General features: G+C 51.3%; 5 protein-coding genes across 6 annotated transcripts; 2 read left to right on the forward strand and 3 right to left on the reverse strand.

The window, feature by feature from the left end:
• Positions 1-599: 599 nt before the first annotated feature.
• On the forward strand, positions 600-6,279 carry NCU01722. Of its 2 annotated transcripts, none has more exons than XM_011395188.1 (2): positions 600-2,095; positions 2,154-6,279. In XM_011395188.1, the coding sequence occupies exons 1-2, from the start codon at positions 1,523-1,525 to the stop codon at positions 5,784-5,786; spliced, it is 4,206 nt and encodes a 1,401-aa protein (XP_011393490.1). In that variant the 5' UTR covers positions 600-1,522; the 3' UTR covers positions 5,787-6,279. The 2 variants fall into 2 exon arrangements, with proteins under 2 accessions (XP_011393490.1, XP_011393489.1); XM_011395187.1 differs by having other exon boundaries at positions 755-2,095; positions 2,151-6,260.
• A 4,009-nt stretch (positions 6,280-10,288) lies between these two features.
• Positions 10,289-12,584, forward strand: NCU01720 (hypothetical protein). The gene has a single exon (XM_950941.3). The coding sequence runs from the start codon at positions 10,705-10,707 to the stop codon at positions 11,824-11,826; it is 1,122 nt and encodes a 373-aa protein (XP_956034.1). The 5' UTR covers positions 10,289-10,704; the 3' UTR covers positions 11,827-12,584.
• Positions 12,585-13,254: 670 nt separating this feature from the next.
• Positions 13,255-15,331, reverse strand: NCU01717 (hypothetical protein; the record flags this gene model as incomplete). Its single annotated transcript, XM_950938.3, has 8 exons — positions 13,255-13,892; positions 13,968-14,010; positions 14,066-14,155; positions 14,325-14,415; positions 14,474-14,510; positions 14,564-14,639; positions 14,841-14,980; positions 15,193-15,331. The coding sequence occupies 8 exons, from the start codon at positions 15,329-15,331 to the stop codon at positions 13,255-13,257; spliced, it is 1,254 nt and encodes a 417-aa protein (XP_956031.3).
• A 2,769-nt stretch (positions 15,332-18,100) lies between these two features.
• NCU01715 (hypothetical protein) lies at positions 18,101-20,411 on the reverse strand. The gene is made up of 3 exons (XM_950936.2): positions 19,693-20,411; positions 18,680-19,623; positions 18,101-18,625 (listed from the first exon to the last, which is right to left on the reverse strand). The coding sequence occupies exons 1-3, from the start codon at positions 19,933-19,935 to the stop codon at positions 18,199-18,201; spliced, it is 1,614 nt and encodes a 537-aa protein (XP_956029.1). The 5' UTR covers positions 19,936-20,411; the 3' UTR covers positions 18,101-18,198.
• A 786-nt stretch (positions 20,412-21,197) lies between these two features.
• On the reverse strand, positions 21,198-23,721 carry alf1 (alf1-like). The gene is made up of 3 exons (XM_950934.2): positions 23,111-23,721; positions 21,874-23,053; positions 21,198-21,807 (listed from the first exon to the last, which is right to left on the reverse strand). Exons 1-2 carry the CDS (start codon positions 23,345-23,347, stop codon positions 22,568-22,570), a joined length of 723 nt encoding a protein of 240 aa, XP_956027.1. The 5' UTR covers positions 23,348-23,721; the 3' UTR covers positions 21,198-21,807; positions 21,874-22,567.
• Between the last annotated feature and the right edge of the window lie 3,868 nt (positions 23,722-27,589).

Here is a 27,589-nt window from a genome sequence, read left to right on the forward strand (position 1 = left end):
TGCACGCTGTTTGGCTTGTCCCTGGGCGGGGAAACTGATGGACCCTGATCGCTTCCAACTTGGCTCCACACTACTAGCCTACGTAGTAATTGATCCGTGCACCGAGCAGGGAAAAGACGTCTTGTGTTGCACCAGCTTACGACTTCACAGCTTGGACTGCGTTTTGTTGTCTCCTCCAGGGCAGAGGGAAAGACTGGGGGGAAAACAAAACAAGAAAAAAGGGAGGAGATAAAGTGCCGTGCAATATGGACGCTGTGCGACCCAGTACCTGCCAGTCTACCACCTGTTCATAGACGCGAAAGATAAGGCACCTGAGCATATAAACTGATCGATGTGATGACGGGACCTAGCTTCCATGTCAAAGAATTTGTGCATGACTGGCCTCAGCGTTAACGTTTACGGAACAAGTTTCGGTGGTATCCAGTTAGTGCCGCATTGCCCGCAGGTTTCGTTATCCACTGCTCAACAACAACAGCTCGGGCAGTTCGTTTCAGCCCTTTCGCGGTTTTTGCTTTGGAACTCCACTCTTTTTCGCCTAGCTCAGTTCGTTGTGCACTGCGGGCAGTTCATCGCTCCAATCTCCAGCCCACCAATTTGGCACACTTTCCACTTTCGAGTTCGTCCCCTCTTCTTCCACTTCGTAGGCCAGTCACGGTCCATGCCTGCCCTGCCCTTCTCCAAATCCATTCGCAACCAAACTCTAGACTAGGTAGTCAGAGGTAGAACCTCCCCCCCCAACAGCATTTGCCTCTCTCCCGCTCCCACCAGAAACTGGAAACACCATAAGCTGCCTCTACCACCCGACGACACCCACCTCTTCTTCATCGTCCGTCTGAACAGCGTAGCCGGCAATTGCGCGCCCCTTGCATTTTGCGTTACCTACCTCAAATATCTCTCGTCGCAACAACGAGTCCCGATTACCGAATAATCCGTCGTCCTTTTCTTGTCGCTCGTCCCGTCGCCGATTTGCGCGCCTTTGCCGTCCATATCTTCCAGCTTGCTCTTCCCGCTTCGCTCGCTGCTTGCACCGTCAATTGGCCGTCCGCTTCTCATTTTCCCTTACCGCCTTTCAACCTCGATTTGCTGTCCGCGACACACATCGCCACTGGCGCCAGCCCATCATTTTTTTCGACTACATCATCTCCACAAGCCCGGAAACTTCGAGCGTCCGTACTAGTCTTCTGTTTCTCCTTTATATACTCGCCGTGGCCGCTATCTCGTTGGGGAACACATTGACTTGTTGCCCTTCCGCGATCCACTCCCGCGATTCTGCCCTGCGCCGCACGAAAGCAAATGGCAACGGGCTGCCACGCGACCTGCCACGACTAGGAAGACGAGCGCCAGCAACATCAGCACCACGGGCTAACAAGTCATCTCAACTTCGACCGACGCGGTGGAATATCATCTGGTTCAAGGCCGAACCACGACGGGTGCCGGGAACAGCCACGCCGGTCGGCTTCCGCAAGCTGTTCCATTATAGCACATCATCGACAACCTTTGCTCATTACGGCGATCGAGAGCCATGCCAAGCTTCAATAACAACAGGTCGGGGGAAAGCGACTTTACAGAATTTCTAAACTGTGATGGATATCAGCCCTGGTCGAACCAAGAAGCTCCCGATGGCGCCCTTGCTGGTGCCGATTTCAACATGAACCAGGCATGCATCTTCGATTCGGACGAGATGAGTCCCGCTGCCAGTCTTTACGGCGCATCACAGTTCACGGAAGCCTCACACTTCACGGCCGAGAACACTCCCTTCGATCTCGACCAGCAAATAGACGAGAACTATCATAGCGGCTTCCGATCGCCGCGGATGCAGTTCGCTTCGCCAGATGTTCAGACGAGCCCGGAGTCCGCCCCCGCCACATCAAGAAACTCGCTATCTTCGTCGTCGACGTCGATGGACAGTCTCACTATTGACCCTTCCGATATCAAGCCGACCGAGGTCACATCAGCACACACCAACGAATTCTTGGCCAGTCCGTACGACAACAGTCCTAGTCCAGTTGCTTCAATGCAAGATGCAGTATCACCACAGCACCCACGCAATCCACAACCTTTGATGCCATACGTAGCGCCTGAACAAGCTCAGAGGGTGAGTAATTCCATTCTTTGACCTGGTATCCAGAAATTCCTAATTGCTTTTGCAGCAGTACTCCATGATACAGCCCGATGCCATGGTAACGGATGGCCCACAAGAACAAGCTTCGGGGACAAACATGGCGACTGCCCAGCACATGTCGCAAGTGATCCCGGGGCCGGTTGCCAATTTACAGATGCATGGTTTGCCAACGCAGTTCATTGTACCGCCCTCGCACTGGCCGGCGGCCTTTACCTATAGTATGCCACATATGCCTGATGGTCGTGGCATATCCTTCATGCCGCACGGGATGCCCGTGAATCTTCCCCAGATGCCTAGCGGCTTTGGCGGCCCTCCGTATCACCTGGACGTTTTATTGATGGACCGGATGCGGAAGAAAGACGGATCCGGAAACGTCAACGGAGAAGTCGAGATCCCCAAAATGAGAGTTGAGACACAAGCCAAGTACAGACTCGCCCTCTTTCCTCTCCCTCACGGCGTCAAGAAGCTTCATCTTCCAACGCAGTACATCAGCAAGGTCAAGCAAATGGCTCGACCTCTTCCGCCGCCATCGCCAGAGAGGCTGGAGTTGCACGCCGTCGTTGTTTGCACGAGTGCAATGGAAAACCCCGATCTGAAGAAGAAGGCTCTAATGCGAGCCCGCTTGGGTGCGCAACGTCAAGTCAAGGGGGAACCGAAGCCGAACACTGACGATGAGCTGCCGGGCCATGATGGTGGCGAGATTCGAATCTGCCAAAAGTGTATTAGGCGCGAGTCGAAGCGAGCTGGGCGGAAGAAGGTCAAGAATGTGGAAGAAGATGAATACTGGCGATCCTTCGAATCGGACAGGATCATTGTGTTCAATGCTGCCGAGATTCAGGAATGGCATGAGCCAAAGCCCGAAGAAGTGAACGCCTACCATGTGGAATTCTACATCAGAATAGCGTGTTATGGCCGGCATCACAACGACAAGAAGAAAGGTTTCCAGGTCATCTTCACCATCGTCGACCACGAAGGCAACTACATTGCCCAACAGCTTTCGTCCCCGATCGTCATTACCGATGACCACAAGACGCGAGACTCTCCGCAAGTGGACGACGAGTTCATTCCGGACCAACCGCAGAATGGCACTGTTAACCCTCCTGCTTCGAACGGACAGCCTACCCCTCCTCCCCTTTCTCACGATATCCAACCACTCAAGCGTAAACAGCCAACTGCTGTACCTCCGGTTGCCGTTACTACGCCTAACCAAGAGATCTCTCAGCCCCCATCGCCGATCAGGCCTATCACAAATTCGAGTAAAAAGAGAAGAGTCGGCAATCTAATCATGACACCGGTAGAAGCAATCGCCCCAATGCCCCCACAACAGGTATCCAACGCGGCGGCGGTGGCTAAACCAGCCTCTTCAGCCTCATCTGTCTTTGTTCCGCCTGTTCAGAGGCACTTTGCTCGGCCTTCAGACGCGAGCCAACAGCAGATCAACCCACCATCCCTCGCTATCGGCGCTACAACGATGTCGTATACTGGCGGCTCGCCGCCTTCAACCGATAACAACGACCAAGCAATGTTCACCTTGCCTGGCAATCAAGGTCTCAATTTCTTTGCCAACCCCACATCAGGAAATCCAAGTCGCGATCCCAGTCCAAGTCATTGGCAAAACACCAATGGCGGTAATTTGTTGAGCCCACTTATGCGGTCAGCAGTGGGCAGTCCATTCGCCACGGCGCCGGCGCCAGCCCCCGCACCGGTTGCTAATCCAATGCCTTCTGTGGAGACCCCCGTTCCGGTCAAACTATTCAAGGTAATTCCGCATCAAGGATCGGTCGATGGCGGATTTGAAGTTACAGTACTAGGCGGTGGCTTTTCCCAGGGCATTGTAGTTATGTTTGGCGGGCGGCAGGCCACGACGACGACGTACTGGGGAGCAGAATCTTTGGTATGCTTGGTTCCTCCGAGCGACACACCTGGCAAAGTCCAGGTTACCTTCAAGAATCACCAGGTACGGGGTCAACCCGTGTACTTCGAATATATCGATACAAGGTCCGACGAACTGGCCAAGTCTGCGCTTGCATGCTTGGCGCAGAAGATGGGCAAAGATGTCAACTCCTTCGCCAACGACCTCATTCAAAACTTCACCAACGAAGGTTCTGGCCCCTCTGCCTCCGGTGCTCCTACCTATAACCACGGTCACTTTGAGAACTACCTCCTCAATGTTATTGAGGCGATTGATCTGGACGACACTCCGAACAGCAAACCGAAATGGAATCTCGCTAGCGAAGCCACAGGAAAGACCATGTTACATTTGGCCTGCTCTCTTGGTCTCCGCCGGTTCACTGCAGGCCTCCTGGCTAGGGGCGCGAACCCTGATAGCCGGGACAATGGCGGTTATACTCCTCTCCACATGGCTTCTCTCAATGGCCATGCTGAGATTGTACGGCTCTTGGTTGCCCATGGTGCTGATCATACGCTCCGAACCTTATCCGGTTTCACTGCTGCGGACGTGGCCAAGACGACAAAGGTTGTCCAGCGCCTTGCAACTAGCCGACTACACAGCAGGTCCCGCAGTCTCGGATCCCTACCCAGCAGGGCTACTAGTACCAGCAGCTTCACGTCCCTCCAGCAAACGACGACAGCCATGGCGTCTTTGGCCCTCGAGAGGCCGGTCAGCGAGTCTACAGAGCCAGAAGACTCTTCTTCGTTCATGTCAGATGTCGAGGATTCATCGGAGGACAGTGAATTGACCGATGGCGACGATGAACCCGTTCTCGAAATGCGCCGTAGCAGTCTCGCGTCGCCACCACCAGCCGACGAGAATGTTGCTGAGCGGCAGCGGCCGCTTGTCGATGGTCTTGGTCCTGCTGCTGCTGTCAACGCTATCAGAGAGCAGATGATGGCTCAAATACAGCAGTTGCAACAGATGCTTCACCTCCAGAACCTCCCTCAGCTACCGTTCATGCTACCTCCAGTAGTACACTACATGCCAGCGTTACCTGGCTACCAGACTGCTCAACGTCTTGCGGCTACTGTCGTCCCAGGAATTACCGCACCAAGGCCAGAACCAAACGCCACGGAACCAACGCCCCTGCCGCCTACATCGAAGGAATCTGCAGGCTGGTTCAACAGTCTAATGAGCAACAACAACAATAACTCTGTTCCTCCACCCTCTTATGATGAGAGTTGTGGCAAGGGTCAGAGCGGGTTCCCAGATGAGAAACAGGCGTCAATCGCAATGGCTGCCGCCGAAGCTGCAGCAGACGAGAAGTGTGCGGCCATCTTTGACCAAGCCGGTAGCAGCAGCATGACGATAAAGGCAACGACCACCACGACACCCGCTTTGGAAATTGACGACAAGACAGGGATTAATGAGGAGGTTGAAGTAGAGACGTCGCTCGAGTTACCGGTCATGCTTGAAATCGGTCGCAAGAATGCCATCACCAAGGAGCAGCAGGAGAACCTACGCAGGGCGCATTCCGTGAAGAAGAAGGAGCTGAGTAGGGACAGGAATCTCTATCTCATTTGGATCCCTCTTCTGCTCGTCACACTTTTCGCAACAGTGTTCAACGAGCATCACTCTATCTGGAACTTTTTACAGATGGCTCTTGACTACCTCTTTGGGAGTACACAGCCGCTGGAGAATCATGCACCCCATACTGTGATTGGGCAGCCACAGCCGCTTCAGCCGTTGCAGGAGCCAGTGGGGATATGAAGTGGGGTATATTAGGTATCGAGTTGAAGTACCTTTGGCGTCGTTTTCGTTCTTTTATTCTTCCGCAAGTCGCCGGGGACCTTTTACGTCTTCAAGGTCGATACAAATCTGTACAGCATTCGTTATGGCAATACCCTCCTCCCCTGCATGGACTGGTATTATGGTTCCGACTTGCTCACTCACACTCGCACTTGCACTTGCACTACATACATGTACATTACATATACACTTTGGGTAGAGTCTGGGATAAATAGTGGTAGAAGGGAAAGAAGGATTGGCCGGAAGAGGGAGGAAAGGAAAGAGTGGGAAGGCGGAAGCATGAAATGATAACAGCTTCAAGGGACTAATGACTTGTTTGAAGATCTCTTTCCCAAAATCTAGTTATTTTCTCCCATCCAAGTTAGAGAAGAAGAAGAGATGAAGGCGATCTAAACATCGCTTTGCTTGTAATCGTCTTGGAAAGCAGGGCACAATGGACAGGGGTGAATATGATGGACTGGTCTTGGTGGTTACAGGAACTTGGCGCTTATCAAGAGAAAACCATTAGACCTCACAAGGCTCTTTAACAGTGTACTAGTTCAACAATTGGATATTGGCGTGAACGAGACCTGGATATAATGAATAGAGGGTAAAACTTGGCAGTCTCATTTCCATATACTTTTAGTATCTGCTTATTGGTCTACCAAAGCAAGAAATGGATGCTCTGCCACTGAGTGTTTATTATTCTCCAGGTCGAAAGCGAAGGGGGAAAACTGTCTGACTAGTTTGTCGTGTCAAACAAACTGTCCCAAGCGGCCTAACCATATATATACAGAGCTGTTCTTTACTGACCCTGTGTTCATTTTCTTGGGCAACTTGGAGAGTTGTTAGACTTCCAATCCCAAGTGCTTTGTCAGAACCTTCCTTATCTACCACACTGTCTACCTTTTCGTGCTTATGCGACATGGGAATAACACTAAGAAGTACTCGAACATTTTAGTGTAATAGCCCATCCGCGCCAATTATTTTCTCTGCCTCAAATTGCACGGCGTAAGGTTTGTAATCTTCGTAGTCCTCTTCCCCGCTCATTATGCACACCTTTTACGTAGTGAGATCAGATGTAGGAGTTGGTGGGAAGCGGGAAGCTGCACACACACGAAACGATACCCACAACCATATATTGGTCCTGATTCCCCCTCTCTATTTTCACCACTTAGCGTTCCTCAAACACGGTGTAACTTCCATTGTGTATTTGCTCGGTGGTAGCCGTTGTCCACCACTAGTCAATGCGGGCTGTCTGCCAGTAGATTCACTCTTTATTACTCGCACGTAAGGCAGAAAAGGAGAGAGAGGACTAGAGAACGGAGGTAGGTAGTTCCACATAAAAGAAAAGAGGAAAAGACGAAGACGAGGAAGACGAAGAAAAGGGTGCAGAAGAGTATGCGAGGTATGGCCAAGCCCTCCTTTGATACATCAATTAGCAAATAGACATCCAGGTGGCATTTTTCCCTCCAAGGTGCAAACAATTTCCCATGCATAGGTGCATTTCCACCTAGAGACAGTCTCGCCTAAATATGTCAGTCCCTCACGGAAGGAACCAACAACCAACAACAACCAAATTAAGCCAGCCCGGCCTGTTGGAAGGTTTGACAAACACCCAACCCAATTTACCAATCTTACTGCTTGATTTTCGACTCCGTCGTCTGCCAGGAACACAAGCACTGTGATCGCTGTCATACGTACTATGCTATATGCAGCAGGTGGGGGTGTGTAATATATAATGAGTGTCCCTGAGTAGGTAGGTACTGAGGGAAGGATGGAGGATGGAATATGTGAAACGTAATGTGTAAGGTAAGGCGCGACGCAGTGCGGGAATCTGGAACACAAAAAAGGATTACCTCTCGTGAACTTGGCCAATGGGCGAGTTCATTGGTACCTATGATCAAGTGTTGAAGGCAAACGTGGAGTAGTGAGACGTCAGTTCCTTGTTTCATCAATCCGTGCAAACTAACTGAAGTGATCTCTCCCGTCTCCCGGTTACCGAAACCCCTCTTCCTCTTATCCCAGCATCGTGGTTTGTTACTACGTACTGAGCTTGTCTTTGTCATCTCAGCACTAGACCAGTTAGCAGAACATCGCACTTGATGGTTTTTTTTTTTTTTTTTTTTTTTTTTTTGCTGATTTATGCGAGATGGTTCCCTCGGTCTTGCAAGTTCACCTTGCTCGAAAGCGGAACGAACTAAATGTAACTGAAGATCTAGATCCGACCTCCAACTCCGGGGAAAGAAGGACAGCAACAAGGGTGTCCATTGCATTCTGATCCTTGAAGGGGGGGGGGGGGCAAGCGCCCTGCGGGGGTTGATAATCTGAATACATATTGTTGTTTGGTGTTTCAAGACAATGCAGGCGGCTGAGTCAGGCTTATCGATTGGCAGCCGAAAAAGAATGGACAAGCGCCAACGGGTCTGAACCTTTTCTCGCTGGAGCTTCATTCTATGGCCTCACAACCGCCAGACGTGAGCTTCGGAGAAAGGACATTTGTTTTCCGCCTGCCTTGGAAGGGAAAAAAGACAAGGGAAAGAAAAGAACAAGCATTTTCCTCACCCCGAACTCCAGTGCCGAGCTTTTTGCACAAGGGTTCTGGATTTTCCTCGATGTTTCCATCGCTGGCAGCGGATCGTAATTTCGCTTACAGTCTGGCTGGGGGCAAGTTCAGCGAAGCTCAGGTCCACCGACATCCAGAACTTGCCGGATGTACGCCGAGATAGGGAAGGCGCCGGGAGTTGATTACACGTGGGAAAACTGTCGTGAGAGGGCAAAGGTTGAGTTGCGTTGCAGCGAAGGAGGAGAACGACGAATCGATGAAGGAAATGGAGACCAGGCCAGATTCAATATAGTTGCCGATCCCACGCAGGAAGAAAATCAAGGCAAAAGCCGGGCATGGCGTAGACGGGGTTGAGATGGATTCTAAGCCGCTTTACAAGTGTGCCGCATTCCGAGTTGGGATTCGAGCCTTTTTCGTAAAATGTCGCAGGTGTCTGGAGTCTCTCTCCACACAAGTTGTTACAAACCGACCCCGGGCGTGCGGGAAGCGGTCGTTCAAGTTGTTTTCAAAATTCAAAAGAGGATTACCGTCCGGCCTCGTCCTTTCCACGGCATCTGAATTAAATTGTGCTGTCCTGCCCAGTGAGCCAGTGTAAGTGGGATATGACCAAGGCACAGCAGCAAACTCTCTACACTACATATACTATGAGGCGAGTGATTCCCCTTTGCTATCCCTCGCTCGCTGTTTGTGTGTGGGTGACCTAGTGACAGTAGTGACTCGTCACCACTTGCCCACACCCAATACATAGCGACTCCCCGCCGTGCCACCCGGACCCAGAATTTGTTTCTGCAGAGCCAGCGGCGTGGACTTGTGCCCTGATTTTTCTATGGCTGACCCACATCAGAGCTGATTCCGTACCTGCATAACCGGGCTGAGTGTCATTGGTGCGTGCCTCGTGATGGTGGGCCGCGCTAACAGCCGAGAGGTCGATCCATCTTTTTTGGTCCCGCTCCGCTATGGTTGGCTCCGTGTGCCACAACATCACAGCAACCTCGTCGCTCTTTTTGTCTTTTTTGAAAAAAAGGAAATCGAGGGCGGCGCGTCTTGATGAGTCCTGCCTCCCTCGCCTCTTCGGTTTGCCTCAGCTTCATTGCCGCGCGTCCATCGGGCTAGTGTTTCCAGCCAGCGGAAGCGACTCGATAGTCGACTGATGATGGAAAGCAGTTCGTTTCTTTGTCGTCCGATGTTGAACCGGACACATCGATGCGAGTGCAAGGTACCTTATGGCGTCCCATCCTTTGTATAAAGGACAACGCCCACTAAAAGTGATCAAAGGCACACTTAGGTAAGAATCAAAATGTGGCCCAGATATCCAAGAGACAAACGCGCCTTGGAGCATTACGAAGCCAGAGGATACCGAAGGGCCCAAGTATCTGGCGGTGCTCCTTCCAAGTCGCCATAACCGGCGATTCCGATCTCGACCCTCGCTTGTTATCTAACTACCTCTAGGTACCTATGTACGTAGTGTGACTGCGAATTTGTTTCGAAATGTGTATCTGTGGAAAGATCCCATTCGTGGGTGGGCGGTTGTTTCCACTTGCTTCTACACTACTGAGTGGGACCCTACTTTGTTGTCTGACGCGCTACGTGCCTGCCTTTGTGTGCTCACAACGGGACGGGAGCATGGGAGGAAGGTTTGCAACTCGGGTCCCCTGCCCTTGCCGCCAAGATGTGGTCTCAGGTACACTACACTACACACACCATGGATCTCGTTCCTGCCGTGCGTTCCCACAACCGGGGACCTTACCCCTGGCGGTTACGTCTCACCGGGCAGGTCTGGAAGCCTTTGAGTCCCCACTGGACCACCCCTCCTTTTCCTCCTCAGGCGGGCTCCTCGTTCAAGTTTTTGCTGGGCTCCATCGAATGACCCATTGATGTGTGTCCGTTTGTTGTCTATCCAACCTGAGAGGCGCCCTGACCCCCCAATCAATTATAAGACCCAATCCCCCCCCCCCCAGTCCTCGCGGCCCGTCCATCCTTCTTCCTTCCTGATCTCCCCATCACGCTTCTCTTTTGGGCATTTTCATTCTCTCGTGTCCCTTGACTGCTTCATCACCAGTCCCACGCTCCCTCAGCACCACCTCGTTATCCACATCCGTCGGATCGCTAGCTTCGATCGACGTTCCAGCCAACCCATCCAGATCGGCAGCATTCCTTGTGCCCCCCCCTTGGATCCGCGACTGTTAACTCGTACATTCCTTTCCAGCCTCATCCGCCAGCTGCCTTCGTATCTGGTTATACGCCGCCTCAGCATCATTCCCTCATTAAGCGCTGCTGGACAAGTTGCGACACTCCGCATTATCCCTCCTCTCGACACTGAACATATCCATCAAAATGGTCTCAAAGTCCCTTATCGCCCTGGCGGCTGCCACATTCGCTGGCGAAACTCTTGCTGCTAGCATCCATCGCGGTCATGAACGCCATCACGTTGGCAAGAGGGACATGGTTACCCAAATGGTGACCCGTACTGCCTGGACTACCGTCACCGTCACTCTTGGCCAGAGCGCCAACGCTGCTCCGACCGCCGTCGACAACAACACCGAGCTTACCAAGTCCCGTTCGCCCAGCTCTAGCACCGCCGTCGCTGCGCCGGCCGAGGCTAGTTCTGCTGCGCCCTCGAGCAACACCATTGCTCACAACGTCAACGTTGTCGATGCTGCTGCCAGCCCGTCTGCCACACAGAACAGCGCCCCTGCTGCGGCCCCCTCCGCCACCACCACTGTAGAGTCGACTGAGGACCAGTCGAGTGGTCACCGCCTTCAGCGCGGTCTTGCCTACAACGACGGCAAGCTCCTCCAGGGCTTCCTTGGAAGTGGCTCCAAGGCCACGTGGGTTTACAACTGGGGTCAGGTGGACGATTCTGGCACTGGTCTTGAGTTTGTCCCCATGCTTTGGGGCGTTGACAAGGGTTTTCCCCAGTCCTGGGACGCCAATGCCCAAAAGGCCATCGACGCCGGCTCCAAGGCGTTTCTCAGCTTCAATGAGCCTGACCTCAGCTCTCAGTCAAACATGTCTCCGCAGGATGCTGCTACTAATCACATCAAGTATATGAACCCCTGGGCCGGAAAGGTTCGCATCAGTTCTCCATCCATCACCAACTCTGACGATCCGAACATGGGTCTCAACTGGATGCAGAAGTTCTTTGATGCCTGCAACGGACAGTGCAAAGTGGATTTCTTGGCCCTTCACAGCTATGGAACTGACGGACCCACCGTCCTCAACCACCTTCTCGATGCCTACAGCCGCTTCAAGAAGCCCGTCTGGGTCACCGAGCTTGGCTTTGACGGCGACGACGACAAGAAGAACCAGGCTATGGAATACGTTCTTGATCACTTGGAGAACAACTCTACCTTCTCGTTCGTGGAGAGGTTCACCTACTTCATGGTTGCGGAGGGTGAGATGTTGCGCAACTCGCAACTGACCACCTTCGCCAAGACTTTTGCCTATGGTGCTTAAGCATCTATACCATCTGTCACTTTGAGAAGATTTAACTATGGACTTGGTTCTGCATGTTAAAAGATCTTGTCAGTTTTGGTTCAAGGTATCACCATCTCCGCAATCTTGGTTTTAACCATGGGCTTTGTTTTCTTGTTTTCACCCTTTCGCTTAGCTGTCTTTGAAATATCCTGGGAACAAAGGAGTGGCGCATTAGGATGGATGGAGAATTCGAAGGAGCAGCATATGGATGGACGGGTGGACAAAAACTGGCTTTGCCTTATTTTATCTTTCTGAGGAACGTTTCTTACATTTCACACTCCATTTCTTTGTGCATAAATTGCATCGCAACCTTTCTTTTTCTTTCTTCTTCACACCCGTACGACTTGCAATCACGTCTACACATCGCAATCCTTCTTTTGACGATGTTGCCGTTTTGCATGGACGTCTTTTTACAATCACACATGTTGAATCTCCCACATGTGTTTTTTTTTGTTTTTTTTTTCTCAACTATTTTCAAGCTTTGTATGTATGGAAAACGAGGGTCAAGGCAAAAGGCTATGATGATATCAATGAACGACGTTTCACGATGGCATAGAAGAGGACGGCGAATACCTGCTGGATGGGGATCCCTTGTTGTGTGCATAAAATGAAGACCATTCCACAGAGAAGAGGAATCCGGGTATCTGCCAAATGACGGTGGAAACGTCACCATATTACTTTACAGTGCCTACACTATCACCGGTGCTTGCGTCCCAATGTGCATAGTTGCTCCTGTACGATGTCAGCATGTCAAAAGCATTCTGTTTCGTGTTGGCGGAGTGTTGATATTTAGTTGAGGTGAAGGTGTGCATCATGCCATAGAGGTAAGCTTGGCATGTGCACTTACAGCCCTACGCTAACCGTACTGTAACTGCGACCCTGGCAGGTGTCATCTGAACCGGAGCGGGCCTTTCTGTGCGTCCCTTGGCAGCGGGTCGAGAGCGGGCATACAGGGCCCCCGGCCTGCGACGCTTAACTCCGGAGCCAAGCCCTAACAGATTGAAACTTTTACTTGCCCCTGAATGAGATCCTACTCCTATATATCAATATCGACGTCGTTCTGGAATATGATTCGGGTATGATTGTGCAATAATCTTTCGTTCTCTTCAGGTATAACTATTTGTTTCGGATAGTCTTGCACTTCGTCAAAATCAGCACGCATAGACAACTCTCTCGTTTGGGTATCCCATGTCCGCTCATGCAACATGACTATCAAGCGTATTCCATCCCTTTTAATCAAAACAAACCCAAGCCACCGTATAACCAAAGCGTCCAAGAACCTCCATGGAAGTTTCATTTCGGATCACTGCCCGTACCACGACTTGCACGGCTTCCGCGATTCTGTTGTCCACTCAAGGTGATGACGGTATCCCTACGGCTGCGATTACGGCTGTTGCTGTGACTCGCCTAAGGGTCACTGCTATCTTCGTATCTTCGCGACGAACTCCTTCCGCGCCTCCATCCGTCACTGCGGCCACCTGTTGCAATCACGACGCAGTTTCCCAGCTTGACCCCTTCCGCCTCGCTGGCTTGGGTGAGGCTGGATCCGTAGTCAACGTCGATGCGCACCTCTGTCGGGGAGATCTGGGTGGTGGGCACTAGCGGTGATATCGAGTCACTGGTACCCCTCTTCCTGGGACTCAGTGATATCATGCGTATCTCGTCTGAGTCGTCGGTTGCGGATCGCTTCAGGTTGTCTTCGTTGAAGGGGTTGTTGGCGTTGTTGCTTGACAATGTGTCGTTCAACTCCATCGGATCCGTGCTGTCTAGGGCAATTTCCCCTATATCGTCTGCTATGGGCTTGGTGCTTGGGGTGGGCCTTGGTGAAAGGCTGCTACTGTTGATACTGGCACGCTTTGCCGATGAGTTGTTCTTCTGCTCTAGCATCACCCCGTTGGCCTGTTGTCGTGATCTTCGGAGACCGTAGACATCCTCGCCGTGGTTACTGTGTCTTTGTTGCGACATGGTCTGAGAGTCGATGTTGTTGTTCGAAGCGATGCTGTCCCGTGAAGTTACCCATTGGATGACGATGGCGCTGAATAAGACTGATGAAGGTCAGTAAGTCACCAAGACACACAGCTAGTTGACTTACTATCACTATTACAACACATCAGACACACCCATCCAGGTTCGCCATTCAAACCCATGAGCACTGATAGGTTGCTGTCAGAACGTTAGTCAGGGCCAAAATTAGGAGCCTTGAGAAGACAGATCTTACACGACGCTGCTGGTGAGTGTGCAGATGCAACCAATAAGGGTCCGCATGGCCACCAGCTTCAGTCTTCTGTTTCCCCGAGTTTGCTGAGAGCTATTAAAGGCATAGAGGCCTGATAAAGTCAACTACCGTAAATGAAAACTATATGAGGAGGACCTATTACCTAGTAGTGGCAGCACGAACAGGATGGTGAGGTAAACCTAAATCGTCAGCACGGGTATATTGAATACCGGAAGGGGAGAGGCGAATGGGACTAACTTACATTGACGAGCAGGTCGTAGACAATGAGTGGAATCATGGCATATCTCTCCATTCCGATTATGCACTGTTTGTGTTCTATCTTTGTGATACGACTGCGGCGCTGCTCGTTAGTGATTGAAAGTGGATATCGCTGTGAAGAGTACAACATACTAAATGAAATTGAGGACCACAACAACGCAGTAAGCGCCTTTTAACTGTTAGTTTTGTTGATCTACACTTTTTGAGTTTCAGGCAACAAACCAAGTACCACAATGGTGTTGAAAAGATAGAGCTTGGAGTGTATCCGGAGTTTCTTGCATCCAGATCGGATGATAAACTGTTCCCAATGTCAGAGGTCTGGCTTAACTATCTGGAAAGAGTGATAACCGACCGCTTTCTCTACCAGAAACATGTAAATAAGCTTCAAGATAGGATGTTAGACCATTTCCCGAGTACTCAATATTTGGGTAGCCACATACAATCTAGAAGCAACGTCAGCTGGTCTTGTTACATGTTCGACCTTGTCTGGACACCATACCTTTGTTGTGACGTAGCAGGCCAGACAAAGTAAAATAGCCGACTCGCAGATGGACGCCGAGCTATCAACACCGAAGCCAAATTGGAGTATGGCAGTAGCAAACACAAACAAAAAGGAATCGGCGTAGATGGCGAAAACCACTGTGAGGACATGTCAGTTGTGAGGTCGAAGACATACCGATGCCGACCTGGCGAGCGACTGCACGCTCCGGGCGGGACCTACTCCACTGGACGGGGGGAAGTCTACTCCAGACTTTGACCGCTAAAAATCTTTGAGCTGTTTGTAGAAAGAGTCGTATCGGTTCAGTTCATGCCCCAACCAAAGAAATGGTCGACAAACAAAGCCCACTCACTCAGAAAACTGGAGATGATAACCAGAGAGATCATGGCAAGAATGACGCTAATAACCATGCCGGCAACGGGCTCCTCGCCTGACTCTGATTCTTCCATCTTTATGTCGTTCCGTCGGGTGCTGACAAGCGGCGGGACCATGATGATAGCAATCGATCCATCAATCACACGAATGCGAGCATGTGGCGGTTGTAGCCAGGGGCTGTAAAGGCCTGTGTATGTTGTTCAAATGGATTGTGTTCTTCTTTCTAAGCACAATAAAGTGAACCATCCAAACTGATTGTCGGCAATCTAGCATCCAAAGTACGATCAGGAAGGTAACCAAACATGAGTTGGAGAGAGAAATGAGAAGAAAAGAGGATCGTGGCCACAGCCGCAGAGAGCAAAGAAAGAGGAGTGTGCTAGAGGGTCGCAGTTTGTATGTGTCCGGATAGGTATCTTTCAAGTGATCAAGCCAAGTCGAAGTAGAGTAGGACACCCAAAGGTATCCGAGCAACGTGAGTCGAGGCTGATGTGGAGGTTTGTTACAGAAAAGGCTCGAAGACGAGGATCGCCAAGTTCTCAGCTAGGAGTAGAAGAAGAAGTCCAGGAATATGAGGGCGCCGTCGTCGGGAACACAGGCGTAACCAGGTCTAGCCAAGAAGAAAGGGGGAAGTCGTCGAGGTTGCTGCTGCTAGGGATGGCACTATACTGCAGGGAGTCCACCATTGATCCTGGGTGAGTTCAAGGTGAGGTGTCGGGGTTTGTAACGAAAGGTTAGATGGCAGTTAAAAGGAACTGGGGAAGATGAGATCACCTGGGCGGGGAGATCGGTGGGAGATGGAATAGCAAAAGTGCGAGTGGTCGGGGATCGCGCGCAGGGACGGGCAGACCCGACAAGGATGGGAAATTGAAGAACAAGTCGTCTCGATCCATACCTAGTTTCAAGACCTTCCCAAAAATCACTCGCCTTCCCCCGGGTAGCTCTTTCCTTGGCCACCAGACCACCCGAAAGAGGACTGACGGATCGATGCAATGCGAGTTCACATTTCGGTCCTTGGGCGCCCGGATGGGAAGGAGCGCGACAGTGTTCAAGCCACATACTGCTGTTGTACCACCTCACTGACCATGGCCACTTAAGAAAAACCCAGCGAGAAACCAAAAAGTGTCGATTATTGACACCTCTTTTGCACGTTATGGAGAAGGAGAAAACAGAACAAGACATTTTCCCATGCTGTAAAACAGATTGGGTTGGTGAAGGATGAGTGATGAGCGAGTGTCCTGGCGGGTTCGTTGCTCGCGGCTGCCAAAGTAGTGGAGGTATGCATGGAGAATCCGGCGTGGAAGTCGCTGTTCTGTTCTTGCAGGTGGATGCCAAATCTGCAGCCTCTGGAGAGCCTAGTAGGTACCTCCACTGCACCTCACATACTTCGACTTTTCCTAGGTTGCCAGGCCTGTGCATCTTGATTTAGGATGCCGAGTCTCACCTTGGGCGCCTACAGTCTTATCGCCTCCACTGACTGACGCTGGAGTATACACACACCTAGGTAGAAAGGAAGAATATCTACAACCCATGTCAGCCATCATCCATCTTGGCTATATGTGTATGAACCGTTCATTCATGTTCGACAAGAAGCACGAATACCATATCGAACCGCCATGAGTAATCCTCCAAATTCCAACAGTTTCCCAGCTTACCATTTCTTTCCCGATACTCAGCACCCACGGAGCTGAACCACCACTTGTCTCTCGATACCCCTGATAGTTCCAGAAGCGTACCACCTCAGATGCTCGGAATGTGTAACCACAGGCAGGCACGACCACAAACCAGCTTGGGTAGTTCCTGAGGTTGGTATGCCACTGCAAACCTCAAGGTGTCATGTTGCTGTACTCCCTCTTCTGTAGTTGCAGCAGCAGCTACTGCCGAAGACGGAGGGAAATCACTTACGCTAGAATTGTAGTCGCCAGTAACTTGGAACGAACCCAGCAGGAAGCTACTAGTAAGGTATCTAGTTATGTGTAACAGATGTGGCGGGTTAATGGATGAAAGCGGTCATCGTGTTTCATCCTCTCCAGGTTGGTGGCGAGAGTTCGATGAAATTGAGACAAGGAATGCATCATTCCCTTGCTGTTTCCGCGGTCACGCGTCAACTGTGGACTCCCGGTAAACCTTCGAGGTATTTATGCGGGTGAGAATAGGACTGACGCGTTGCTTCATCGTCACTTTGACCGCCTGGGAAACCTAAAACTACCTATAGTAGCAGATCATCAATGCAAAAAGGGCAAAGAAAGCAGGCAGCGGAAGAGTAAAGACCAAGTGGAATGTGCAGTGGTGATTTCTATTCTGAACTTTGACCCCCAGAGTAGGTCTCTGAAAAGAGGTTCGATACTATATTCATATCGAGGGGAGTTCAACCTACAAGCAGAGTGATGTGCTTGGCCACTGCACCAACCGCGCTGTTTCCTGTTGTCGCAAAGAGGACTGCGTATCTGTCTGATGGATCAGTACCTTTCCAATATAGCTTGTAGTGCTAACGATGAATATAATTATAGCTACCTATCAATGCGTACCAAACCAAGTCATCCATTCGTTTGTTCTGCCCATCCCGTTCTGTTGAGCCGGCTAAGGCGGGCAGACCTTGAGAGGCCCGAAGCGCAACCACCACATGTCTTTTTTTTCTCGGTAGCCTCCAGAGAAACATACGAAGCCTTTTTTTATACTTCCAATTCATACCCAAAAAGGCGTTAAAGTCCACCGAGATATTATGTCCTACCCGTGACATGAACCATACCAGTAGAAAAATTGAACAAGACGCAAATGCAACTTCAACCCGTCTATGTGTGGTATCATAAACTCGACTCAAGCGTACCAGGCATTTCCAGGGAAAGGTAAAAAAAAAAAAAAAAAAAAAAAAAAAAAAAAAAAAAAAAACCGGAAGTGACGCGCTCGCTTAAATGACAACGTATTGGACATTATTCTCAACATGTCATTCCTCCAAGTACAACACCATCCCTCTGAAAGCCGAGCTTCATGGCGTGGGCGTGGGTATATCTACCTCTGTTGGTTGTGGCTGCGCCTGGCCTGGAGGCCGTGATGCTCTAAATCTGCCTCTGAATCGCTCAGCAAGTCTCGCTCGGTGAGTAGGATCTGCGGATTCGCCGGTATCAGGATCGCCTGTCAATGATGATCCTGTGACATGCCGTCGTTGTTGCTGCTGAGACCTATGTCTTCTCAAGATTTCCATACGTTCTTCGATAGAGGCAGCCCGAAGTCTGTGCAAGTCAAGAATTCGCAAAGACCTTCGCCGCTCTCTAGGAGTGGTGCTTGGCATGGGACTTCCACTGGTGCCGGGCTGCTGGGCGTTGTCGCCTGCTGCTGTTGGCAAAGACACTGAGTGATTATCGCCAGGGCCGGTGGTGCTTTCGGTTGAGCTGTGGGGTCGAAGATCGAGACGACTGCAGACGGTTAGTATGTCGCTTTCCATCGTCAAAGACATTCACCAAACCTACCATAGAGGGCAAGTGCCCGAGATATTTACCAACCAAGGGTCGACGCAAGCTGGGTGGTACCTGTGGTTGCAAGGGAGAACCCGAACATCTTCACCAATCGTGAAATCCTCGGTACAAATTGGACAGCCCAGATTGATGTCGTCTGGGGTCGTATTCTCAATGTCGCCGGCTGTGTTAGTCATGCCCGTTTGAGCCCCATAGACTGTTGCCGACGAAGCCTGCTCGGATGCCTCCACACTCGCTACAGTCATGGGTCCTTGAGATTTGGCTATAGATGGCACCGCCTCTTGGATTGCTGACAACTTTGCCCGTGGCGTTGGATCCTGTGATGACCTAGAGGGCTGCTGTTCAAGCTGGAAATCGGGATCCGGCTTGGCTGGGGATTTCTCTCCAAACTTGACGATAGGCAAGGTTTCAAGCACTGCACGCGCCAGCCCTTTGGCTCTGCTTTGACTAGGCCGTCCGCCGTAGCCGGGCCTAGGTCCGTATCGCTCCGGATAACGATGGGCTCGGATCGCTCCGGTCGCGATAATAGCGAGGAACAGTAGGGTGATGACTCCGGTAATACTGTAGAGAATGTTCATAGCGATCGGTGAGCCATGCCCGGTTCGATCTTCGTCGTCATCATCGTCAGGTTCCTCATAATCCCCAGTGATAGTGGCTAAACTGCCTGACATTGTGAGGTTAAGCGTGTCTCTTGCATCGATTTGGTCGGTCATGGTGAAAAGAGTAGTGTAGTTCCAGTCATCCGTGCTGTCGCGTCTGCAGCCAGCCCCGGCCAGGCTAAACAGCAGAATAGCCTTTGGTGCCTTGGACATGAGCTGGTCAAAGAAGGAGGTTGAGTTAGAGTTGTCGCAGTTGAGATATGCGATACTGTTGGAGTCGATAAACTCGAGCCAACCGCTTTCTTCAGTAGGAACCATTGTCCCCTTGATTGTGATAGACTAACTGGGGGCATTAGTGAAACTTGCACTTTTAGTTATGCCTTTGATATGTTTCTGATGGTGGCCTACCTCCCGAGCTATGACGGACTGGTTCATCCCAACAGCTTCAGTCAATGGGACAACTCGGTGTCTGATCGGCTTGGCGTCACCTGAACCTAGAGGTACGGTAAGTTGTAAGGTGAGATATTGGTCTTGCTCCCAGTCCGAAAGCTCTGGCACGGAACTAAGCGCATTCGCGACTGAGATCACTAGCGTAACGACGGCAACGAACAAAAGTTTGCCAAGGGCGGCGGCAACGGTTGACATTGCCATGTTTAGGTTTTCAAGTAGAGGTGATGCGATAATGAAAAGGAGGGTCCGAATCCACGATGCGACAATCCGAATTCTTGCTGGTTGGGGAGGATGAGAGACGCCTGATAATAAGGGCCGGATCCTGGTTGTCTGGACTAAGAGACCAGGAGTCTCACATCTCCGTGTACCTTAGGTATGAGTCGGACAGGAAGGACAGAACATGGCTGAGCCGTCACGCTGGGTTGAAATTGATGATTTGGAATTACTCGGTCTTGGGATCGCCCCGCGGCGGCTTGTAGTGTTGATATGCGACGCAATGCCCTTTTGAGGTGATGAGATGAGATGGGGCTGAGGACGGTTGTATAGGTTAGGTTGCGCCAAAGAGTATTTGCGAAAATAATACCTAGCGTAAAAGGGAAGACGCTGAAGCGCTATGGTAGGTCCCGTCAGACGTTCGGTTTAGATGCAAGAAAGTGAAAAAGGAAGTGGACGGACGGAAAGCATAGAGGCATGGAGCGGAGGCCAGATAGCGAGCGAGGTACACTACACCTGTAGTGTATACAAAGCCGCCGGGCCACGTGCAGGGCAAGCGCTGACGGCAAGGTAGGTAGAGTAGTAGTACAGGTAGGTGGTATCCCCAAGCTCGGAAGCTTGGCTGACTAGTATAGGTCTTGGCTTCTTCGACTTGGCTCCTAACAATACAATGAATGGATAGACGGCGCGGCGGCATTGCAGTTGGCAGGATTGCCGGCACTACAGTATCATCAACATCGGCTGATACGCTCTGATTCGCCCGAGGCTCTAGGCGTGTGTAAGGGTTGACAGTCCGTGGCCTCGTAGGCTTGTGTTTCGTTGTAAATAATTCAGAGTAGGATGCGACAGATGGTGTGCCGTATGAATGGGCATCCTGTTAGAGCTTGAGATTGGACTGCATGTAGGCCGGGGCAGTGCTAGGGCGTGTTACTTAGTAGTAGGGGAGCGAAGATGGGCAACGCATTGGAAACACCGGTAGTCGCATCGTCCGTCTATCCAATCTGACTGCCAGTGCAACTCAAAGTCGACGAATACCGAATGCGTTCAATAGTGTAACCGAACTTACTCAATCCGAACCTAGAACTGAAGCATTCCGTTCACATGGGCCCCAAGTCAAGACAGGCACCTCTTCGATAGCTCCGTGACCCGCGGCCGTTGAAAACACTGGACGCCGCAATTGTGAACAGCATGCGGAGTTTCGCTGTGCTATCGCCATAAATGTAGGGCAGAGGCATGTTTGGGGTTTCCCCCGTGTCTGTGACACCAAAATCGGTTTGAGCGCTCACCATTTCGCGATATCTGCGCAAGGCAGGCACTACCCCGGCGTGGTGTCAGGCAGACTCAACACCACAAACAGCTCAGGTCCCCCTTTCTACCTCTATCATCCAATAACTCGAGCGCTAGACGTTGCTTTGCCTCTTCCGAACTCTATATCTGAATGACTGATCGCTAGTTGCGAGGTGTTTGAGAATGTAATTCTTGTCGCATTCAACATTCTGCTGACTGTACCGGAGAAGTTGAGAGATAGACTTGTGAACGGTTTGGTTTTCACCAGTCTAGTCTGGTCGAGGAATACGTTGCCGTCAAATTCGACGCGGTCAAGTTTCTCTTTTCATTTGCCTGATCTGTCATGCCATAAAATCTTCGGCTTGCTCGGAACGTATTGGCGCAGCTTAATCACCTATCGAGGCCAGCCGCTTACCCATCATTTACCATAGTGGTAAGCATAGTATACTGACTGTCGTCAGACATGAAAACTGATACAACGAAGGACGTGGCGATAAACTTCGGGTCGCTGCTTGAAACAAACGGAGCGGACCCAAAGTCCCATAGTTCGAGAATGTTGAGTTAGGTGGATGGCTGCAGTTAATTAGCCCTGTGGCGCCTTCCATGGCTTCGTGGAAGCTTCCATTCCGTTGAACTGACATGGATGTAAATTGCATGTTTGTAAGGGGTAAAGACTTTGGTTGACGGACAGTGACCCTTTGCTCGCATAAAGCTTTGCGAGAGCATCGAGAATCCATGCGGTGAAATCGTCACGCAATATGGGCTCGGCTAACCACAGACCACAGTATTGACGGAGCACTTTTTTTTCTTTTGTTTTTTATTCAAGTCGTCTTTAGTCGGCTTTGTTGGCTTTGATCAAGCGACATCTAGGGTCTTGCTGTGTACAACATTGTGAATGAGCGGATGGTCTGTGAACTCCATGTACTACCGGGTGCGCACTGGCGGCGGAAGGGTATCGTAAAGGGAAACTTGAGATAAACTTCTTCAGTCCTTCATCAATCAGTATCAAAATGTCTCATCGAGGGAATGGAGAGGAATGTTGGGCGGTTCCAAGGTAATTGACCATATCTTGTCCAGAAGAGGCGACCATCGACCGGCGTGCCTTGAGCTAGAGAAGCACCCATGGATGTCGCTACTCTTGCAGTCCAGGTACGAGCAAGCCGGACAGAATCACCTGACGTTATACGGCGGCTTCCCGGATCTCCGTCACCCCTCCGCCTGATCGGTGCATCCGAAACGGACACACCGGTGGGATATCGGTAATGGCGTAGCTAGAAGGTGGGGGTTCCGAAGTGTGGGGGCCGGTGCAGGTAGTAGATGAATGTTGACTATTTCAAATCTCCTCCATATCTTCGAGATCGTCCACGATGGGGAAGTCGCCAACCTCGACTCGGTCCGGCCTGACGAAGACGCCATGCTTGAGTTGAGACTCTTCGCCCCAGTACCGAGTTCCTCCAATACTTCCATCATTCTTGCCCACTGGCTCGTCCAGGTGAACACCAATCCAAGCACCGATACTGCCCGGGATCTCCTTGACCTCACCCACGTACTTGACCACGCCCCTTCTTGTGTCATCTTGGCCAACTCTGCATCGCCTTCCAACCTCGATGCCGCGTTGTTCAACTTCCTTGGCAAACGCAGCGATCTTGGCTTGTTCATGGCTTGGAGCGTTGGGGTCGAAGCGTCCAAGCTTTTGGGCCTTCTTCCACGCCAGAACTGAATCGGTCTTTTTCTCGTACTGTTCCTCTGGCATCACATACTTGTCCACGCCAGCGGCGTTGAAGTTGGGCCTCGCCGAGGGAGGTCGCAGGTCGGTGATCTAGCGCATAGTCAGCATTGGCTCTCTTGATAAAACGTCGGGATGAGCCAGTCTCACTTGGAACTCTGCATAGGGTGCCAGAGGGTAATTTTGCAAATACGTAGTCTCCTCGTCCGCTGCTTCAATTGGAATGGTTTCATCCGTCAAGGTCTTGAGGGTGATGCGCTGCGAGGAAGGGGGAATGCCCGTGATAGGCTCCATCTTGGTCTTTAGCTGGGCGATGGACCATGAGGGCGTGATGCGACGTTCCGAGGAGGAATACTCCGACGTCACGTACATAGGAACGTCCGACATGTTGACAGGTAGCTTTGCGTGAAGCCTTGGCTAGTGGAATATATGATAATAGATATCCAGGAGTGACAACGGGGTTTGGGCAAAGTTTGGGCGCAAGGAGAAGTTCATTTGACCGGATGACGGCGATGGGGAACAGAGGTCGGGTATGGACACTGCCTACAGGCGCCAACAACAATGTGGAGCCAATTGAACGGTCCAGGGCATTGAGTTCTGTTTATTAATTCACAGCGAGAGTGTAGACCTGGACAGGCACGACCTGTTTGTAGAGGAGCCCGAAGTAAACAAGCAATCGTATCTCAAGCCATGCACACTCAGGATATCACCATTTAACGTGGGCTTCATGATACCCGCCTTGATCCTTCGTTTGCCGTTTGTTTACAATGGAAGACAATGCCACAGTTCGTCGGGTTGCACATGCAAAGGAAGAGATAACTAGGTAACTTGATACGCGCTATCATCCAGACGGTATATTACATGAAATAGCCCCACAAACCCAGGGAAAGCATGGTGATGCTGTAATTACCTGTATGTCATATCTACCTACCTCTTATCTCTATGTTGCACCACCGCCACCTTCCGCTTGCCTTGGTGCCACGAGAGATCGGTTGCTCCTTCTTCCTCTTAGTAACGAACCTCACCTCCTCCACAACTGCGCCTGCCGTGGCATCACACTGCACTGCACATCATCCACGGCGTGGTCCTCGCCCGTCGCTGGCCCTTTCCCTTTGGATGGATACAACGTCTAGGCTTTAGAACACACCCGGCTTCATTACACAATTTCGTTGTTTTTCGTATTTTCCCCCTTCCCTGGTTTGCACTTCCGAGCCGAACCTATTACTGTATGCCACCTCCAGTCGCTTTCTCATTTCCATTCTCCCTCTCCGGGGCCATGTTGTACCTACTCAGCCCAGGTCACTTGCCTAGTCCAAGGCCTTTAACCTTCACTACATACTCAGTCATCCCAGTTTGATTGCATTGAGCCAACATTCATGGGTGCTGGCTTCGCTCTTCCGTGCTTGCCTGGATCCAATTGCCTCTGCGCCTTGGAGAATCATCTTGCCAACCCACAAAGTCCATGTCTCAAGGCCTCGATCGTTAATACGGAACAAAAGAACAAAGCCATTGCGGCGCACGCGTCCGGAATCAAGCCGAGAGTCTGGCATCATCCGCTTCTTACGACTGGGAAGTAAAGCGAGCTGGACACACTGCGATCCTCGGCCTACGATACCATTGGGTCTCGTCCGTTTGTAAGCTCGGACAACAGGAAGCCATGTCCTTGGGAACACCACGGCATCGCAGGCACATACGGGCGGCCATCATATGCCGTTAAACCTGAGATTTATGGCAAGCAAGACTTCAAACGCTCCCACGAACCACCATTGGCCAGCTCATCTTGCCCTCCTCCTCCACAACCACTTCGGCATGGACTGAGGCTGCAGACAATGCAGGCAGGCCACCACTATGCCATGCTACCTCACTGCACCTGGCACATTGATCAAGACGCATCTATCCGTCTCCCACGCCTGGACTGGGGAACATGTCGGTGTCCGGATCAAGGAGCCAGTCAACCACTTAGAGCTTTCCTCTTCGTCCCTGTGCAAACGGCCGGACCATCATGAAACACAGATCCCAAAGGTTCGTTACAGAACCTGACAAGTCACATTATCCTTCAAGATGCTTCTCCTCCTCCATGTTCCATTCATTCCTTGCCGTTTCCAATCGGCGTTGCCTCTCGCACCCCGTCAAGGGAAACCCAGATGAGGCTGTCAAGAAGAACACATAGCCGCAGTCCTTAACAAGCGATGCCTTATACTCAGCCCCTGTTTTTGCTCTCTCTCTCTTGAACCCCCCCAAACCCTAGCCTTGACATCCGCTCCTTGGTGATGCTTTGAAAGGGTTTGATTCTGACGAGCTTCTTTGTCTGCATAGGTCGGCTGCAATGGCCTCTACCCAGATCAGCTTTAGCTAAATGTGTGCTTAAACCAGACAATCAGGCACCACATTGGGTCAAACAGGCGCCCTCCGAAACACTGTGTACAAACCGCAAAGACGCGCTCCCAAGATGAACAAGGACATGGCCTGAAAACTATTCACCCACGTATGACTGTGTAGAGGCATGCATGCTTTCTACATGCGCTCTCCAAGATCTGTCTCGATGCTGTTCACCGCCACGTCGGGTTCCCGTGAATACACAATGTCTGCAAGACTTTGCTTCATTTACCATGCGAGAACAACGGCGAGGGACGGCAAGTTATTACTTCGACCAGGTTCAGCCCTGGCCTGCGGGAGTGTGCCTATCGCTCAGACGTGGGGTACATGGGAGGTACGACCGAATATGAGAGCGCTTTTTGGGCAGCCAATACCACCTTTCCGACCAATTCGGATTTGGACTCGGTAATGGCACGGTATGGACATTGTTGCCGCCATCAAACGGAACTCTCGTCGAAAAGAATGCATCCGAATGCCCGCGTATGTAGTCGCTGCAAGCTTTCAACAAAACGACAAGGGCTTGGGTGCGTACTTCATTCGAGCTACAGGTACATACTTCATAGCGACCATCAGCGACAACTAGCATGTATCGGCTGGACCTCTGCAGCGAAAGCAAACCGATTTGCTTCCAACGGGCTGTTGGGTCGTATCCCGCGGCTGTTCCCTTCCCTGTGGATGCCACTAGCACTCGGTCGGCCGGCGAATGGGTATAATGGACGAACAGGACTCGGGAACGTGAACCAAAGCTGTTCAAGAAGTGTGCTGGGCTCGAGCGAGAACCGGAGGCGAACTTGAGGAACTCGGGAACACAGAGGTCTCTGTGCAGTTCGTCTCACAAGTTTAGCTATCCTTGAACACCCAGATGAGGAGCTACGCTGTTCGGACTCAGCTACATTTGGTCATGAATCGAGATCGGCTGACATCGCAGATGGCAATACCAATCTAGATGATGTTACAACAAATGCAGGTAGCAAACGAAGCAGGCTCGACAGCTAGTCGCTGCTGTATTCGGGCAACAACAGCACAACAACAAGCGGAGAAATGCCGTCATCCTCAATATGTTTCCCTTTGTTTCGGTCCGTTATCAGGTCCTCACTCGTCTGTCACCAGCCAGCTGGCCAGCTCATCTTTTCACAAGCTACTTGAGTCATCCCAACATTTGGGTCCTGGCCTCATATACCTTCCTTGGGGCTGTGTCTTCCCTCCCGACAACTTGCAACTATCACGGCTTGCTGCTTTGGCTACACGCCTTTGTTTATTGTGGTGTGTGGAATGAGTTAACAGAAAGATATGACCGCTTGGACCACTTACCGTGCACCAACTGTGCCTATCAGGTTCCCCAAACCCATAGAGGAGGCTGACACGCAACGAGAAGCCAATGGTCCGTCGCATAAGATCGAGAGGGTACGTGGGCGGTTCAACTGCTGCCAAAGCAGTCCGCTCACCGGCCGTGGCCGTTATGTTGGCCATACCTGGTACTGTCTTCGTCGAGGCCGAGCATCCTAGAAGCTGCAGTTCGAACCAATGATAACATGAAGCATGGCCATCAAGAGGCTTCATAAAAGGCGAACTCTCTTCCTTTGGTCTAGCCGCCCAAACCCACGCCTGGAGGAGCACTTGGTCCATCACAGAGCAATTTCTATCTTTCTCCAGAACAACAAGCTCGTGGGGGATCGCGAGTCCTGGTCCTCTTCCGTGCGAGGCGGTCCTACTGCCCTTTATCAAGGGCCCTGATCCTTGGTGTACGAAAGCGAGAAAACTGCAACAGAAAGTTGACCGCCAGTTCATCGGTTCTCGGTGTCCCAAGCAGTGAGGCCGTCCGTAACTCCGTGGTATTGTGTGGCATAAATTGCTAAAGGTTGCGCTGAAACTCTGCTACAAGGAGCATTTGGCCGCTTTCGCAAGCACAATTCCATTGTTGACGATCGTCTAAACGGCAACCTGACAGGGCCAAAAGTCAAACGATGCTCAAGACAACCTGGGTCTAACAAAAAGCGTGATCAGATTTCAGAGCAACAAGTTCCGAGACGCACAGACAATTGAGGCCGTTCAGTCACCGCACTGTCACCGAGTAGCAACGAAACCCCTGTTCCGCATCCGACTTGTTGCGACGGTTTGATCGCCATGTTCAGTCGACGTCGTGTCCGTGTAGGAGATGGAACGCTTCAGAAAGCCATCATCCATGCAACTTACCATTCCTCCAAGCTCGGTGGAGAGCTGCGTCACTTCTGTCCCTTCAAAAAGGTGGTAAAA

The sequence above is a fragment of the Neurospora crassa genome, linkage group II, assembly GCF_000182925.2.
Source record: "Neurospora crassa OR74A linkage group II, whole genome shotgun sequence".
In the NCBI taxonomy this organism is placed as follows: Eukaryota; Fungi; Ascomycota; class Sordariomycetes; order Sordariales; family Sordariaceae; genus Neurospora; species Neurospora crassa.